At 43.1% G+C, this 13876-nt stretch overlaps 2 protein-coding genes and 1 long non-coding RNA gene across 3 annotated transcripts in view; 2 read left to right on the top strand and 1 right to left on the bottom strand.

The window, feature by feature from the left end:
• The window catches only part of LOC118418933 (hedgehog-interacting protein-like), a 47045-nt gene that overhangs the window by 761 nt on the left and 32408 nt on the right, over positions 1 to 13876 (top strand). Inside the window, exon 2 of the mRNA XM_035825074.1 lies at positions 10025 to 10324. Within this exon, the coding sequence (XP_035680967.1) occupies positions 10085 to 10324 (240 nt within the window). The 5' untranslated portion in view covers positions 10025 to 10084. The remainder of the gene's footprint in view (positions 1 to 10024; positions 10325 to 13876) is intronic.
• LOC118418935 lies at positions 456 to 10015 on the bottom strand. The gene is made up of 3 exons (XR_004831563.1): positions 9791 to 10015; positions 2283 to 2441; positions 456 to 1902 (listed from the first exon to the last, which is right to left on the bottom strand). It is a non-coding gene; the product is annotated as an uncharacterized LOC118418935 (long non-coding RNA).
• On the top strand, positions 2853 to 9547 carry LOC118418932. The gene is made up of 7 exons (XM_035825073.1): positions 2853 to 2921; positions 3422 to 3574; positions 3696 to 3950; positions 4118 to 4505; positions 4756 to 4997; positions 5402 to 5577; positions 5930 to 9547. The coding sequence occupies exons 1-7, from the start codon at positions 2865 to 2867 to the stop codon at positions 7662 to 7664; spliced, it is 3006 nt and encodes a 1001-aa protein (XP_035680966.1). The 5' UTR covers positions 2853 to 2864; the 3' UTR covers positions 7665 to 9547.

Raw genomic sequence — 13876 nt, 5'->3', positions numbered from 1 at the left:
ACCCCCTGCCACTTTATTGACATACTGCTATGCTGGATTATTCCTTCTCCAACTTGAAATGCAAACTTCCAATTCTAGAAAATAATGAATGATCCAATTTTGGAAAATAATGGTCTTGCACCACAGTATTTACAGAACATTATTCCACCACGTTTTTTTTTTACTCTATATTCCCAAACAACCACACAAATCCACCAAACTGTAACAAATTTGATATTGTCCATACTTTTATTCATTGCACAGGTAGATTCTCTTTATTAATACAAACCAACTTCACATCTACTTTCTGTTGTCCATTTCGTTCTTACACATGTGAATAAAAACAATTAAATGAACACATCCCTTGCTCTATGGATCTTGTGTCTGACCTATACTGTAAAGTACAGAACAATCTGGTCATGGAAAAACTACTTGGTTTTGTCATATCTTACCATGCTTTACACAACACTTAATACATGTACATCATCATCATCATCATACACTGCGTTCTGCATCTACAGTCCTTAAAAAAAGCCCTATAGACATGTACATGATATAAAACATACTGGTATTCTGTTTCGGGCAATGATGTCAATGTCGTCTCAGGTAAGATCAACTGCTGGAGCACAGATGAATCCACATACAGAACATACACCTGTCCATCATCTTAATTACCCCAAATAACCACTAGTAAAACATTTAAGGGTGCTAGTAAGGGTACATTCCAACCCTTACTATGGCATTGCAGATTCATGCTAAGGTTGTGATAATTATATTTAAGATGTTATAGTCTTCTTTTCCTTGTCAATTGCAGAAAATATCATTGTAAGGTGCCTCACCTGGCATCACCTTGTCCCTAGTCAAAGAAAATACACCTGTCTTACCTGCAAGGTGCCTCACCTTGTCTCTAGTCAAGAAAAACACACCTGTCTTACCTGTAAGGTGCCTCACCTGGCCTCACCTTGTCCCTAGTCAAAGAAATACACATGTCTTACCTGCAAGGTGCCTCACCTTGTCTCTAGTCAAGAAAAACACACCTGTCTTACCTGTAAGGTGCCTCACCTGGCCTCACCTTGTCCCTAGTCAAAGAAATACACATGTCTTACCTGCAAGGTGCCTCACCTTGTCTCTAGTCAAGAAAAACACACCTGTCTTACCTGTAAGGTGCCTCACCTGGCCTCACCTTGTCCCTAGACCAAGAAAACACACCTGCCATACATGTAAGGTGTCTCACCTGGTCTCACCTTGTCCATAGTCAAAGAAAACACACCTGCCATACATGTAAGGTGTCTCACCTGGTCTCACATTGTCCATAGTCAAAGAAAACACACCTGTCTTACCTGTAAGGTGCCTCACCTGGCCTCACCTTGTCCCTGGTCAAAGAAAATACACCTGTCTTACCTGCAAGGTGCCTCACCTGGCCTCACCTTATCTTTAGTCAAAGAAAACACACCTGTCTTACCTGCAAGGTGCCTCACCTGGTCTCAGTTGTCCTTACCTGGCAAGCATCTGGCTAAACAAAGACAATTAACCATAATACCAGGACGCACGAGTCCAGTCTTCATTTACAGAGGCCTAGGGTTTGTAGCAAGTACAGTCTGCTACTGCTCTTCTCAACAACCATGGCAACAAGTTTAGACCACTTCATGGTGCTCTGTGACTGTAAGATCACGTCCAGAATACGTGCAGTTGTGTAGGTCCAATTGTAATCTTAGGTGGCGGTGATTGGGTTAAGAGTCATGAAATTGTCTTCAGTTCACTCGACACTAATCCTCAGTGCCGGACTCTATGTTGCCTTGACAAGATGAAACTGCTGACCCATGGCACGATGATGGACAAACACCAAGATCCATCAGTTCACTGATTGAAATTTGTAACACATTTCATGCATATTCACAGACAGGATCCAATCGACGTTGGCATCTGTAAGGGAAAACAGTTCACATTAACATAAAGAATTAAAACTGTTATTTTGCATTAGTTATGACACTAGATGTTTATTTTTTCAATGGCCTGTACATAAAGAACATAGGTTCCTATGAAACTGTTTCCATGTGCAGATATCCGCTTTGTAACGGCAAATATATTTAGAAACGTTGATTCAATTTCGAATATGATTTAACGTGGAAGATGCAAGTCGTAGTTTTGTCTAGTTTTTAAGTTACTGGCCAAATTTAACTAAATACTTATGTACCTACAAGTGTCATCTTCCACAACTGCTCCTGGCTTCAAACTGTCATTTCTGTGAAAACCATAATGGAAAATTTCATCTGATTGGCTTGCATAAACAATACACAGCTTACCAAGTATATACTTGTTATGACATTTCACTACAGATGTGCAACCCTCAGCTAAGAAGAGCATCAACTGGAAGCTGAAGTATGTGGAATTTGATGGCGTTCCATTCCAACTTGTGAGCAAGGCGGTGTATGGCTGTCATCAGGGAGAAGACAGGGACAAGCCTAAGAAAGACAAGAGGAAGGCTGAGAAACAGCAACAAGCAGTATGTTATTTTACAAATGAACTTGACATAAAGTTGAAAGATATTATAATGTAAGCACCTCAAAGTACTAATTAGTGGAAAGTAATTTGCATAAATAATGAGTAAAATATATTTTTAGTTGGAAATCGTAATACTAATAATGTTCCAATACTTCCATACTTAAAAATGTAGGTAACATTTCAACACAAAGAAAAGGGCATGAACAGAATTAGTTACATTTTCTGCAGTCCATATCAAAGGTGAAAGTTTGAGATAAAGTGTAATGCTGTTTTGTTTAACTGTGATGTACAGTAACACGTACTTCTATGTCTCTCTGTACCTTTAATAGCTAGAAGACCATGGTTTTTTGAGAAGACATCGCCAGGTGCAAGATACCAAAAAGATGGACTGTCCTGTCAAGTTCACAGTTCATTATCTCATCAGATTTCCTGATTTCAAGGTATATAAAAACTTCAATACCTGTCTTTTGCCATTAAGGAGACATTAAATTATTAATCTGTGCAACCAGCATGACTGAACAATGATGATGATGTTATAACCCAAAGTCCAAATATTTATTGAGATGAAGGATAACAGCATAACTTGAGAAGTCTCAATTAAAGAAAGCCTCGATTAAATTTGTCTCATGCGAAGTCCTGCATGTATCATGCAAAACTCTGCAGGAGATCAAAATCCAGCAGGATACTTTGCATGACTTGATGAATAACACAGAGACCCCAGTTTTGAAGGTAATGACAAATGAAGGTAATTTTATACTTGCACCATTGGATAAGGCGAACATTTTTGGACATAAATCATGAATCAGTGTCACTGGTTGCACAAGGAAACACTAAAATACGGTAGCCTTCTTTGCTAAGATGAGGTCTACACATTTTGTATTTTAAAATTGTATGACACAATTGACACATTGCAGCTGTTAATGCCTGTGTAATTTTTCAGATTGAAGAGGACAAACAATCAGCAAAAGATAAAGTTTCCAAAGCCCTGAAGGAGGCACTAGCAAAAGATCCGTCAGCGGTTAAGGCCGTTTGGGAATATCGAACACGCTTCCCAGCCATGGACGACCATAGAAACCACCCAACTGTTGGAATGGTATGTATACAAAATCTTGAATTACAAGTCAAAGATAACCATCCACTTCCCTCTGCATGGTATAGGGAGTGAGATGTAATAAGACAAAGTATCAAAACTGTCAAAATCCATTTTTCTATAGGTTGCTGAATTGAGTCAGCCGGTGGATGACAGAATCAGACAACAGGTGGAAAAGATCACCGAGGGTGGTGCCAAAACAGTGAGTGAGGTAAAGCACCACCTGAGCACATTCATCACCAATGAGCTGTTCAGAGGCGAGACTCCTCCTCCTACAACACAACGGAAGTACTACCCGACTGACAGAGACCTGTGGAACATTATGGCGAAAGTAAATGATTCAACAAGGAATTCATCACAGGACCAAGCCAACCTGCAGGTAATGAGCAAAATGATACAGTCCGTGAGTAACATCTGGTCTTATTATCGCAATATAATAGACCAGGTTCCTGCAGACATCCTAATTGTAAGAAAAGGCAAAACCTTCCCTTAAGTTTGGTCAGTCTCCCACATGCAGTGATGTTCCTTCCATGATTCTATTTCCAGATTCTGTCCACAAGATGGGCGCGGCAAGAGGACTGCAAGGTCAAGTTTCGCCCGAGTGAAGTCCTTGAGGATGGTACGAAGACCAACGTCCTCTTCTGTTATCAAACAGCATGGCAGCAGAGATTATTACTTTTGTATGGCCAGCAAATGTGTCTGCTCGATGCGACATACCGCACATGTCGTTACGATCTCCCACTTTTCTTTCTGTGTGTAAGAACAAATGTGTGCTACACCGTTGTTGGAGTCTTTGTCCCACACACAGAGAGGACAGTGGACATCAGAGAAGCTCTCCAGGTCTTCAAGGACTGGAATCCAGAGTGGAACCCCTCCCACTTCATGGTGGACTTCTGTGAAGCAGAAATTGGTGCCCTCGAAGAAGAGTTCCAAGGTGAAACTCAACTCAAACTTTTCAATGCATGTATTCATTGGTTTATGACTGTCTTGTCACATATCAACTGCTTGCTGATAATATGGGGACCCTGGTATACTCATCAGGAATTGTACACAGATTGGTAGCAAATTAGGGTAATGCTGGCAAAGCAAATGTTTGCCGACATACATATGTACATGCAGTGTCTTGTCCTGTTCATATATATATATGTTACCAATCGTATATGTGTCTCTTGTATTTCATGCAGATGCCAAGGTACTGCTGTGTGACTTCCATCGTGAAAAAGCATGGGTGGAGTGGGTGCGCAAGAGAGAACATGGTGTAAGTCACGTGCAAGCCACAGTACTTAACCTTCTGAGGGACATTGCAGCTGCTGGCACAACTGAAGAGTACGAGAGATGCCTGTCCCTGCTTCGAGAATCAGAAGTGTGGAAGGAGAATGAGAGGCTGCTGGCATGGTTCTCCAATAAGTGGCTTAAATGTACTAAGGTGCGTATCAATAAATCTACTGTATTTCATGATATGACACTCGTACATGTAGGATATTTCTTTCTCATTTAATCTTATTGACATTGGAACAAGGCAGATAAAAATATTGATTATGCAAATAAAGACCTAATTAGCGTCCTTGCTGTATTATAAGGTTAAGTAAAGTTGAACACTATTAGATATAATTTATGCAAGTTGGCCTGATGTACATGCTACAATAAACTTAATCGTTAAGATGAGATTTTCATGATGAGATTTTTTGTGTAGGTTTTTTGGTCTTCGCTCCAAGAGACACATGAATGATAAAGGTCTGTTTCTTATGGGCTTTTGTACATACCTGTGCCTTGTTGTGTAAATCCTTTTTACAAGATGTAACTCTTTTCCCCCTTTTTAATCACATATAGAGGTGGGTGCAAGCTTTCAAGGATGAAGATCTGAAGGTGGCGATTTACACCAACAACGGGGTGGAGAGACAAAACGAGACGTTGAAATACTCCCACCTTGATGGCCGTAAAAGGAGAAGCCTCACCGAGATGATCACAGTAGTCGTAACAGACTTCTTGGCGACAGCATATCGAAAGTGAGCTGAAGTCCAAATCTTAATATTATCTTGCACGGACATGTACATGTGTAATTTGTAAAAATGTAAAATTTCTTTCTTCTTTCTTAATATATAATTGGCATATCATACTTAAGTCAGTTGGTCAAAACAATGTAATTTTTTTAATCAATATTCTTTATCTTAATTCATAGTTACTGAAATCTTAGTATTCTGATGTTATTCATTGAACAACATTTAGATACCCCTTCATAATAAATTTATGGTGGACCTGCATAGCCAATTATGTGTTTACATGTGTAGTTTACTTTTGTCTTCAATGTTAGAGTCCATTTCCTTGCGATTTATTCTGTTCTTTCTTTTATCATTCAAGGTACATTCAACTGAACGTGGCATACAGCTCGTGCTATCGAAAATATCATACCGACCTACCCACCTACCTTAAGGACAGGCCAAGAGGAGTTGTATTGCATATCATGGCAAGGTTGCAAGAAGCCCAGTCCTACGAGCAAGACGACATTGTCTCCATTGGCCCGGGAATCTTTCAAGTCAAGAGCAGCAGCAAGCGCAGCCAACAACACACAGTCAACTTTGGAGCAACATCTACCAACATGCCATCCTGCACATGCAGAGATTGGTTAAAGCACAAGTTGCCGTGTAAACATTTCTGCTCAGTCTTCAACCTACAACAAGAATGGGGCTGGGAGAAGCTGTCAGCAGTATATAGGGACAATCCCCTCTTCTCCTTAGACAGTACACTGCTATCTTCAAGTTCAAGCACCTGTACTTCAAGTGAGACGGATGACAGCAGCAGTCCATCATTAACATCCACAGCAGATCCACCACCACCTTCTCCCACACCATCACCAGCAGTACATGGTGAGCTCCCTGTAAGCAAGCCGAAAAGAAGTAAACAACTGCAGAGGGAATGTGCTAGCCTGCTGAAAGAAATGACAAACATAACGTACAATCTTCAGGATGAACTCTACCTCACGTCCATGAAGGAGCAACTATCATGCTTGTTGGAGGAAATGGTGGGACACTCAGCACATGATGGAACCTTCCGCGTCAGAAGCCCCCAAAAAAGGAAAAGGAAGATGACTGATAGCCATGCACTACCAACTCTGCCTCCAAAACATCCTTACTCAAAGAGGGTTGGCCATCATGCAGATATGATGAAGTCTGCATTTTGGGTCGATGTCAGCCTGGATGATAACATGGAGAAAGAGCAAGAGCTGGAGACAACAGTAGTGGCAGACATCGAGGAAGAGCTGGAGACAACAGTAGTGGCAGACATCGAGGATGCTGAAACAACGGAAAAGGATGAGGAGGAATGGCTTAAGATTAACAACATCCAGTTGACAGAAGAAGACAGAAAGCTCTTGCAGCAAGATGAATGGCTTAACGATAAGCACATGAACTGTTCCCAGGGGCTCATCAAGAAGGAGTACCCATGCATAGATGGGTTGCGGGATACAGTGGTCCTGCAGGCAGGTCAGCAACAAGACCCTATCCCAGCACCAAATGATTGCATACAAATCCACAGCATCGGACAACACTGGGTTGTGTCTACAACCGTTGGAGGGGGTACCGGTGTGACAGTGTTTGATTCCCTAAGTCCATCTATGAATGCTGAGCTGCGTAAGCAACTAGCTACAATGTATGGCAGTTTTGCTGAAGGGCAAGATGGAGTAATCCCTGTCACTGTCAAATGCGTGCAGAAGCAGAACGGCAGTAACGACTGTGGATTATTTGCAGTCGCAAATGCTGCGGCTCTGGCCGAGGAAATAGATCCATCCACAGTACAGTTCAACCAAACGCAAATGAGACAGCACTTGGAGAACTGCCTTGCGACAGAATCGATTAGCATGTTCCCACATAGTCAACGAAACGCACCAGACAACAACATCAAGGAAACCAGCTATCAGCTAACAATATATTGCATCTGCAACTTATACAAGCCAGGACAAATGATCTCGTGTGATAGATGTGATGGATGGTACCACTGTGCCTGTGTCAAGTTGAGTAACAGTGATGTTGCTGACATTGTAGCAAATAACCGGGAATATGTCTGTCTTAAGTGTTCCGGTCTCTCATGTGGTCTCTAATGAAAGGAATACGGTATGGTGAGCACACCAGCAGCGGATTACTGTAGGACAGCTCTTGTCTGGACTGTACCATCTGAAGTAGAAAGGATCCAAACACTGCATATGTTAGTTATTGTATCATTCTGATTCTCGCAGCTCTGTCCCGTGCTCGCGTATAACAACATGCTTCGCCTCGTTCCAGCCAGACCCGCTTCTCCAGCTTTTCAGCTTCCCCCAACACCACGTCGCCCATTACGTCCGCTCACCGGCTCAGTCCTTGACAAAGCCTTCGCGCGCTTGGTCAACAAAGCAGGATTGCCACCCCGGTATCACACCCTACATGACTTGCGTCGAGGAGGCTACACCCTGGCCTTTGAGGCCGTGGTTCCACGCGAACTTCGCCGTCACCACGGAGACTGGAAATCTGACGCCGATCTCCTCTACCTGCAACTCACCATGGCGCAACGGTCCCTGCTGTGCCACCGGATTACCTAATTCCGATGCTACACACCTCCATCTACCATCTTCAAGTTTGGGCTTCTCGTTACACTCGACCTGGCCTGTGATGTCTTTATTTCCTGATTAAAGACGTCAATTGTCCAAACTTCTACCGACTTTGTCATCCTGAGTGAGATTAATTATGAGAGGATAAGGCCCGGGGACGTTATCCTCAAGAATTTGGCCATGTGACTAATGACCAGGCATGCGCAGTGCGGCAACAGAGCTTCGAACGAGAGACAGCTTCACCACCATCCCTCCCCCGCAGCTAAAGAATTGTATAAACATTCTGAACTTGAATTTACAGAAACTGTCAAAAGACCTTACAAGCTGTCGATCACCCAACTCTTGTTCACCCAAAACCGAAGGACTCTAGCACTTATTGTTGATAGAACACAGTGCATGCATTCTCGTAATCAACCGCAGCCGAAGAACTGTTATATGAACTTTGACCCATGAACTTGTCATATACATGTAGGTATGTTAGTTAAGCAAGCACGGTTCGACTCAACTTGCCGTAGGAGCACAATAAGTTGCGGCTCAGCGTTACATTCCAGAAGGAGTGACTCTCGCTGCCCGAAATTCACTTGGCAGCTTTAGTTGTGTTATACATGTAGTACCAAATTGCAAGTTACATATGTAGTTGACGTTATCAAACTTTCCATGCAATTCCTCTGAGAATCAAAGAGTTACAGTCGATAACTGTCCAGTTCAAAATGTTATGATAAACAAGATATTATTCCGGCAACATCGTGCCGATTTCCTCTCCGTTGTTTGACAAGAGCATGATTCATAGTTAAATTTAGGTGTCAGTAACTTTGTTATACCGCCATGCACTTATTTCATGAGTCCAATAGAAGACGTCCAGTATTGTTAAACCGGACAATCCTTTTTTCGCTTACACTGCAGTCTGCAATATTTCTTAAGGTGTTGCCAAGTAGTTGGACTTGGCCTGTGATGTCTTTATTTCCTGATTAAAGACGTCAATTGCTCAAACTTCTACCGACTTTGTTATCCTGAGTGAGATTAATTTGGCCTGTAGACGATGGAAACACACCTTACACACCTGTACAGAGTCTCACCTGGCCTGTAGACAATTGAAACACACCTTACACACCTGTACAGAGTCTCACCTGACCTGTAGACAATAAAACACACCTTACACACATGTACAGAGTCTCACCTGGCCTGTAGACAATGGAACACTGTTCAAACACACCCTTTGCTACCTCTACAGTGTCTTTCCAGGCCTGTAGACGATGGAAACACTGTTCAAACACACCTTAGCTACCTCTACAGAGTCTCACCTGGCCTGTAGACAATGGAACACTGTTCAAACACACCTTAGCTACCTCTACAGTGTCTTTCCTGGCCTGTAGACGATTGAAAAACCCTTTAATACACACATGTACGGACCCACATGTACAGGGTCTGACCTGGGTTGTACTTGTAGACAATGGAAATACACTTTACACACCTGTACAGTGTCTCACTTGGCATGCATGAAAAGTTAAATACCAAGAGAGACTATTGACTCAAAAGCGAACCATGTGTTACTCAGCACCAAGAGGCCACGTCTAGCGAAATAAATTATAGACGTTAACGAGGACAACAACAACAACAATGAAAAGATAACACACCTTACTGACCTGTACAGTGTCTCACCTGGCCTGTAGCAGTTAAATGAAACATGCTGTCTAACATGTAGTACACCGGTGGTTGCCCGAGCCTCCTTGCCCGAGCGAATCACACAAAGTGTTTGAGTCTTCGCAGTAACATATTCACCATGTTTCTGGTTTCAGCCAAGTCTGTGGTCATGCGCACTGCGGCCCTTACATCACTTCCGGTGAACATGAAATCCCGTATAGGATCTATCCGCCACCAGAGAGCGGAGTAGTGGTGTAGTGAGGAGAGTTGTGTAAAAGAGAAGTTTCTCCGTCAAAATGGAGAGGTTTTCTCTCGCTATCTTGCTCGTGGCCAATTTGGCTTGGGCGGCAGACCTTACCCACCTGGATCACCTGTGTTCAGACGGGACTTTGCCGGAGAAAATCGTGGTGAAAGACCGCGACCGGGGCGAGTGGCAGCCGAAGTCGGGACAGCCTGTGTTCTGCTCCGAGCACTACCCGCACTACTCCTGCTGCCCGCACGACTACCAGGCCGATTTCCAGCAAGTCAACTACGAGGTGACTTCTTAAAGTCTTTTTATAATATCTCTACTATATATCTGTCTTGGTTGCAACATTTTATGTGAGGTTTGCCACTTTTTTTGAACGTCAGTAGATAGTGAATTTTCTGGTATATCAAGAAGTAGATTTGCGTAGTGCTTGTCAGCAACGCAGCACTTGGCAGGGACAACGTAATACAAGATCAGAAACACAAAACTTTGTTTTTCCTTTGCGCTGCACCGATTTTGGATTTCTCGTAATCGTCCTCCCTCCGGGTGGCCTGTTTTCCGCTTGTTATGTAAACCAGGGGACGTGTCTCAGCCTAGTTCAACAAACATTCCAACCACACAGGGGTTGAAAGGTGCTGTATGCCCCATGCTGGGACCCACTGCACCTGGATGTTGTTGGTTAATGCCCTGCTGAAACTTCGGTATGTAGGGGTGAATGATAGTTCTTTTTCCTTGCTGCTAATCTAAAGAACTCAACCCCCTTTGTAAGGTACATCTATTGTATTTTACCAATGAAAAAGCAAGACTGAAGACTGGTATTCCGAATCTTTCATACACAACATTTTACACATCAAAGATATTTGTTTGCAAAGAAATGCAGTTAATACATTGTAGATACTTTTCACCTTTGTAAACAATATAAATACAACAGTACCAATGTTGTGTTTGCCAGTCCAGACTGACCATACTGGATCTGAGCATTCCGACTGTCCAAGGAGTGATAAGAATTTGTCCTTCCTTTGAGCCACCACTCCAGACAGTAAAATCCACAGCGTCAGCCAGCAGATAATGACAATTATCAGTTTGGGATCGGCAACACACGAGCAGGTAATAAAATGTTATATTGGCAAAATTGTCTCCGCGTAGGGAAGTTATCACTCCCAAATCGGAAATATCAGAGTCTCAAATTGCCATAGCCTCTTGCAGTTGCATCATAAAGTGCACGCAATCGTGCCGCTATGTTCATAAGCCCATTCAGAGTAGAAATTGTGCCAGTGATTTACTGTGTGGGGTCTCCAGTCCAATATGATGATAGAAGGGTTCAGCCTGTTGTCCCTGGTTGCTTTGAAATTGGCCACATGGTAGTCAAGGTGTGTATGTACAGTGCTCTGATGCATTCTCTAATCAGGAATCATTACAAGAGACCTAAGGGACCGTACGGCGTTTAGTGAGGGGGGGAGGGCCGGTCGCCAGAGGGTCGGGTCAAAAAATTTTTGCATGGCCCTCCCCCCAGGTAAATTTTTTTTTGCTTGGCCCTCCCCCCAAGACAAAATATTTTTGCTTGGCCCTCCCCCCTCCCATCAACTTTGAAAAAAAATATTCAAGACGCCAATAAAACACTGCGCTCCCGCATTTGGAAATGTGCTTTGCGTCATACTTTTTCATGATTTTCATCGAGAAGCAGATCTCTCACCCCTAGTAAAAAAAGGAAAACAGAATGGCTCAAAATATCTGCTTAATAGAGGGATAAATATCTGCTTCATAGAGGCATAGATATTTGCTTTATAGAAGCTATTTCATTGTTTTGATATTAAAACAACACCTAAAAAGCATTTGTACCTGAATTTCTAGTAGATTTGCGCCACGAAGCGGCGCGCGCCCCGCTCCCTAAATTTACGTATTGCAAGCTCGCGGGCCTGAGCGGCTTGACGGAAACTATTTTCAATTTACATATATTTTGGACTTTTTCTTGGTTCTGTGGTGGTAATAACTTACGGTAAATCGGGGGAAAAAAAATGAAAACCAAAACGACAGCACGATTCGACTTCCAAAACTGTAGTGGGGAGGGGGGCGCCGACGCGTGACGCTGATTTTCCCACGGCGGGGTAAGACCGGTCGCCTCTCTCTAGCCGCCGGCGGGCGTGAGACCGCAGACTTGCAGGAGATCTTTTAGAAATGCCACGCTTTTTTTGGCCACGATTTCCTGCATTGCTTTTTTATGGGAAAATTTGCTGGTTAGATGACATTTCTATGAAAAAAAAAAAATACGAGGGTTTCAAGTTTTTGAGAACGAAGTTCCGAACACCATGTTTGGCGCCAAAGGCACGAAGAATCGCAAGGTAGGTCCGGGAGAATTTTGAAATCTTGACCCTCTTAAAAGCTATTTCCTTCAGTTTGAGGAGATATTTTGCTGACAAACAAAGCTAACTTTTATAGCATTTCAATTTAGAAATACAAAATTAAATCCCCCCAAACACATTATCACGATGTTGGTCATCAAAGGCCGGTCACGTCAAAAGGGATCCAGGGAAATTTGCAAATATTTACCCTCGAGCTCTGAAACGCCATTTCTTACATTTTGAGGGCAATAAGACAGGGGTAAATTTTGCTGGCAGACTAATCTAGAGTTTAATAACATTTCTGTACGTGAAGAGGGTTTTCGAGGGCGTCATGCATAAGCCCCGCCCCCTCCCTTTCGCATTTTCACTGTGTCCCGAGCGCCAACCTTGGGCGATCCCTTGCAGAGGTCCAGAAAATTTTTTTGAAATCTTGACCCTCTGAAACGCCGTTTCTTGGATTTTAAGTGACATATTTTGCTGGCAGACCAAGCTATTTTTTTTTTTGCTTGGCCCTCCCCCCAAGTAAAAAAAATTTTGCTAGGCCCTCCCCCTGGCAAAATATTTTTTTGCTTGGCCCTCCCCCCCCTGGCGACCGGCCCTCCCCCCTCGCTAAATGCCGTACGGTCCCTAAGGTGATTCATCTCCCTATGCTGGGTCTCAGTAATGGGCAAGGGTCGGCCTCACGTTCTTGATTGCAGAAATTGTGCCCAGAGAAATTATGCTTGGAATGGGCAGGTCGCCCAGTCTGAGCTCTTAAGGTTTTTATTGGTGTAAGCTGAGCTGTTTTTACCACCATTTAGTGCCACAGGTAGGGTACTTAGCCGGTCACGGAAGCCGCCAGGAGGATTTGTTGCTCATGGAAATGAGATGAGTCAAACTGGCCTCTGTGGTGAAACTCCCTCTTCTTTCAGCAGTACAGTAGGATCATCAAAATTGACCTGAAGTTCTGAACTGCAGTTCCTGTGTGACCACCCCTACCCCCTGGGTAGGAAATATATATGAGAGTGCTGGAGAGGCTTCAAATTAAAATGAAACAAATGGCTAGGATGTAGGATGGTCTAATGAACTTGCCTTTGGAAGCCACTGTTTGGTCTGTAGGGACCTATGCCCATTGAAAAAAGAAACTCTGCAAAGCTCCTTAGTATTTCAACCTGAAGTGTAAGGACAGTTCCTATGGCAGTATGAGGACACAGACAATTGTGTATGAGTCATGTGCTTGGGGAAGTTCTGATTTTGACAGGTGAGGAGAAAAGGTGTGATTAGAAAAACGATTTTGTTAGGAGAATACCATTGCAGGGATATCACGGCTGAGCAGTTAGGGCTTCCCGGAGCACCTTATGGCACATAAAACTGTGATTGCCAGCTTTCTTCCTGTGTAAGATGCATGGAAATGGTGCTGGGCCCAATTGAGATGTTATCAGGGCAGAAAGTAGGTGACTCTTCCCCCCAGGTGATAGAAGCTGAATTACTAGACCTGTTTTCCTTTGGGGCATCTATATCAT

The sequence above is a fragment of the Branchiostoma floridae genome, chromosome 7, assembly GCF_000003815.2.
Source record: "Branchiostoma floridae strain S238N-H82 chromosome 7, Bfl_VNyyK, whole genome shotgun sequence".
Classification (NCBI taxonomy): Eukaryota; Metazoa; Chordata; class Leptocardii; order Amphioxiformes; family Branchiostomatidae; genus Branchiostoma; species Branchiostoma floridae.
The sequence above is the reverse complement of the archived record's forward strand: the minus strand, read 5'-3'. Positions and strand labels throughout refer to the sequence as shown.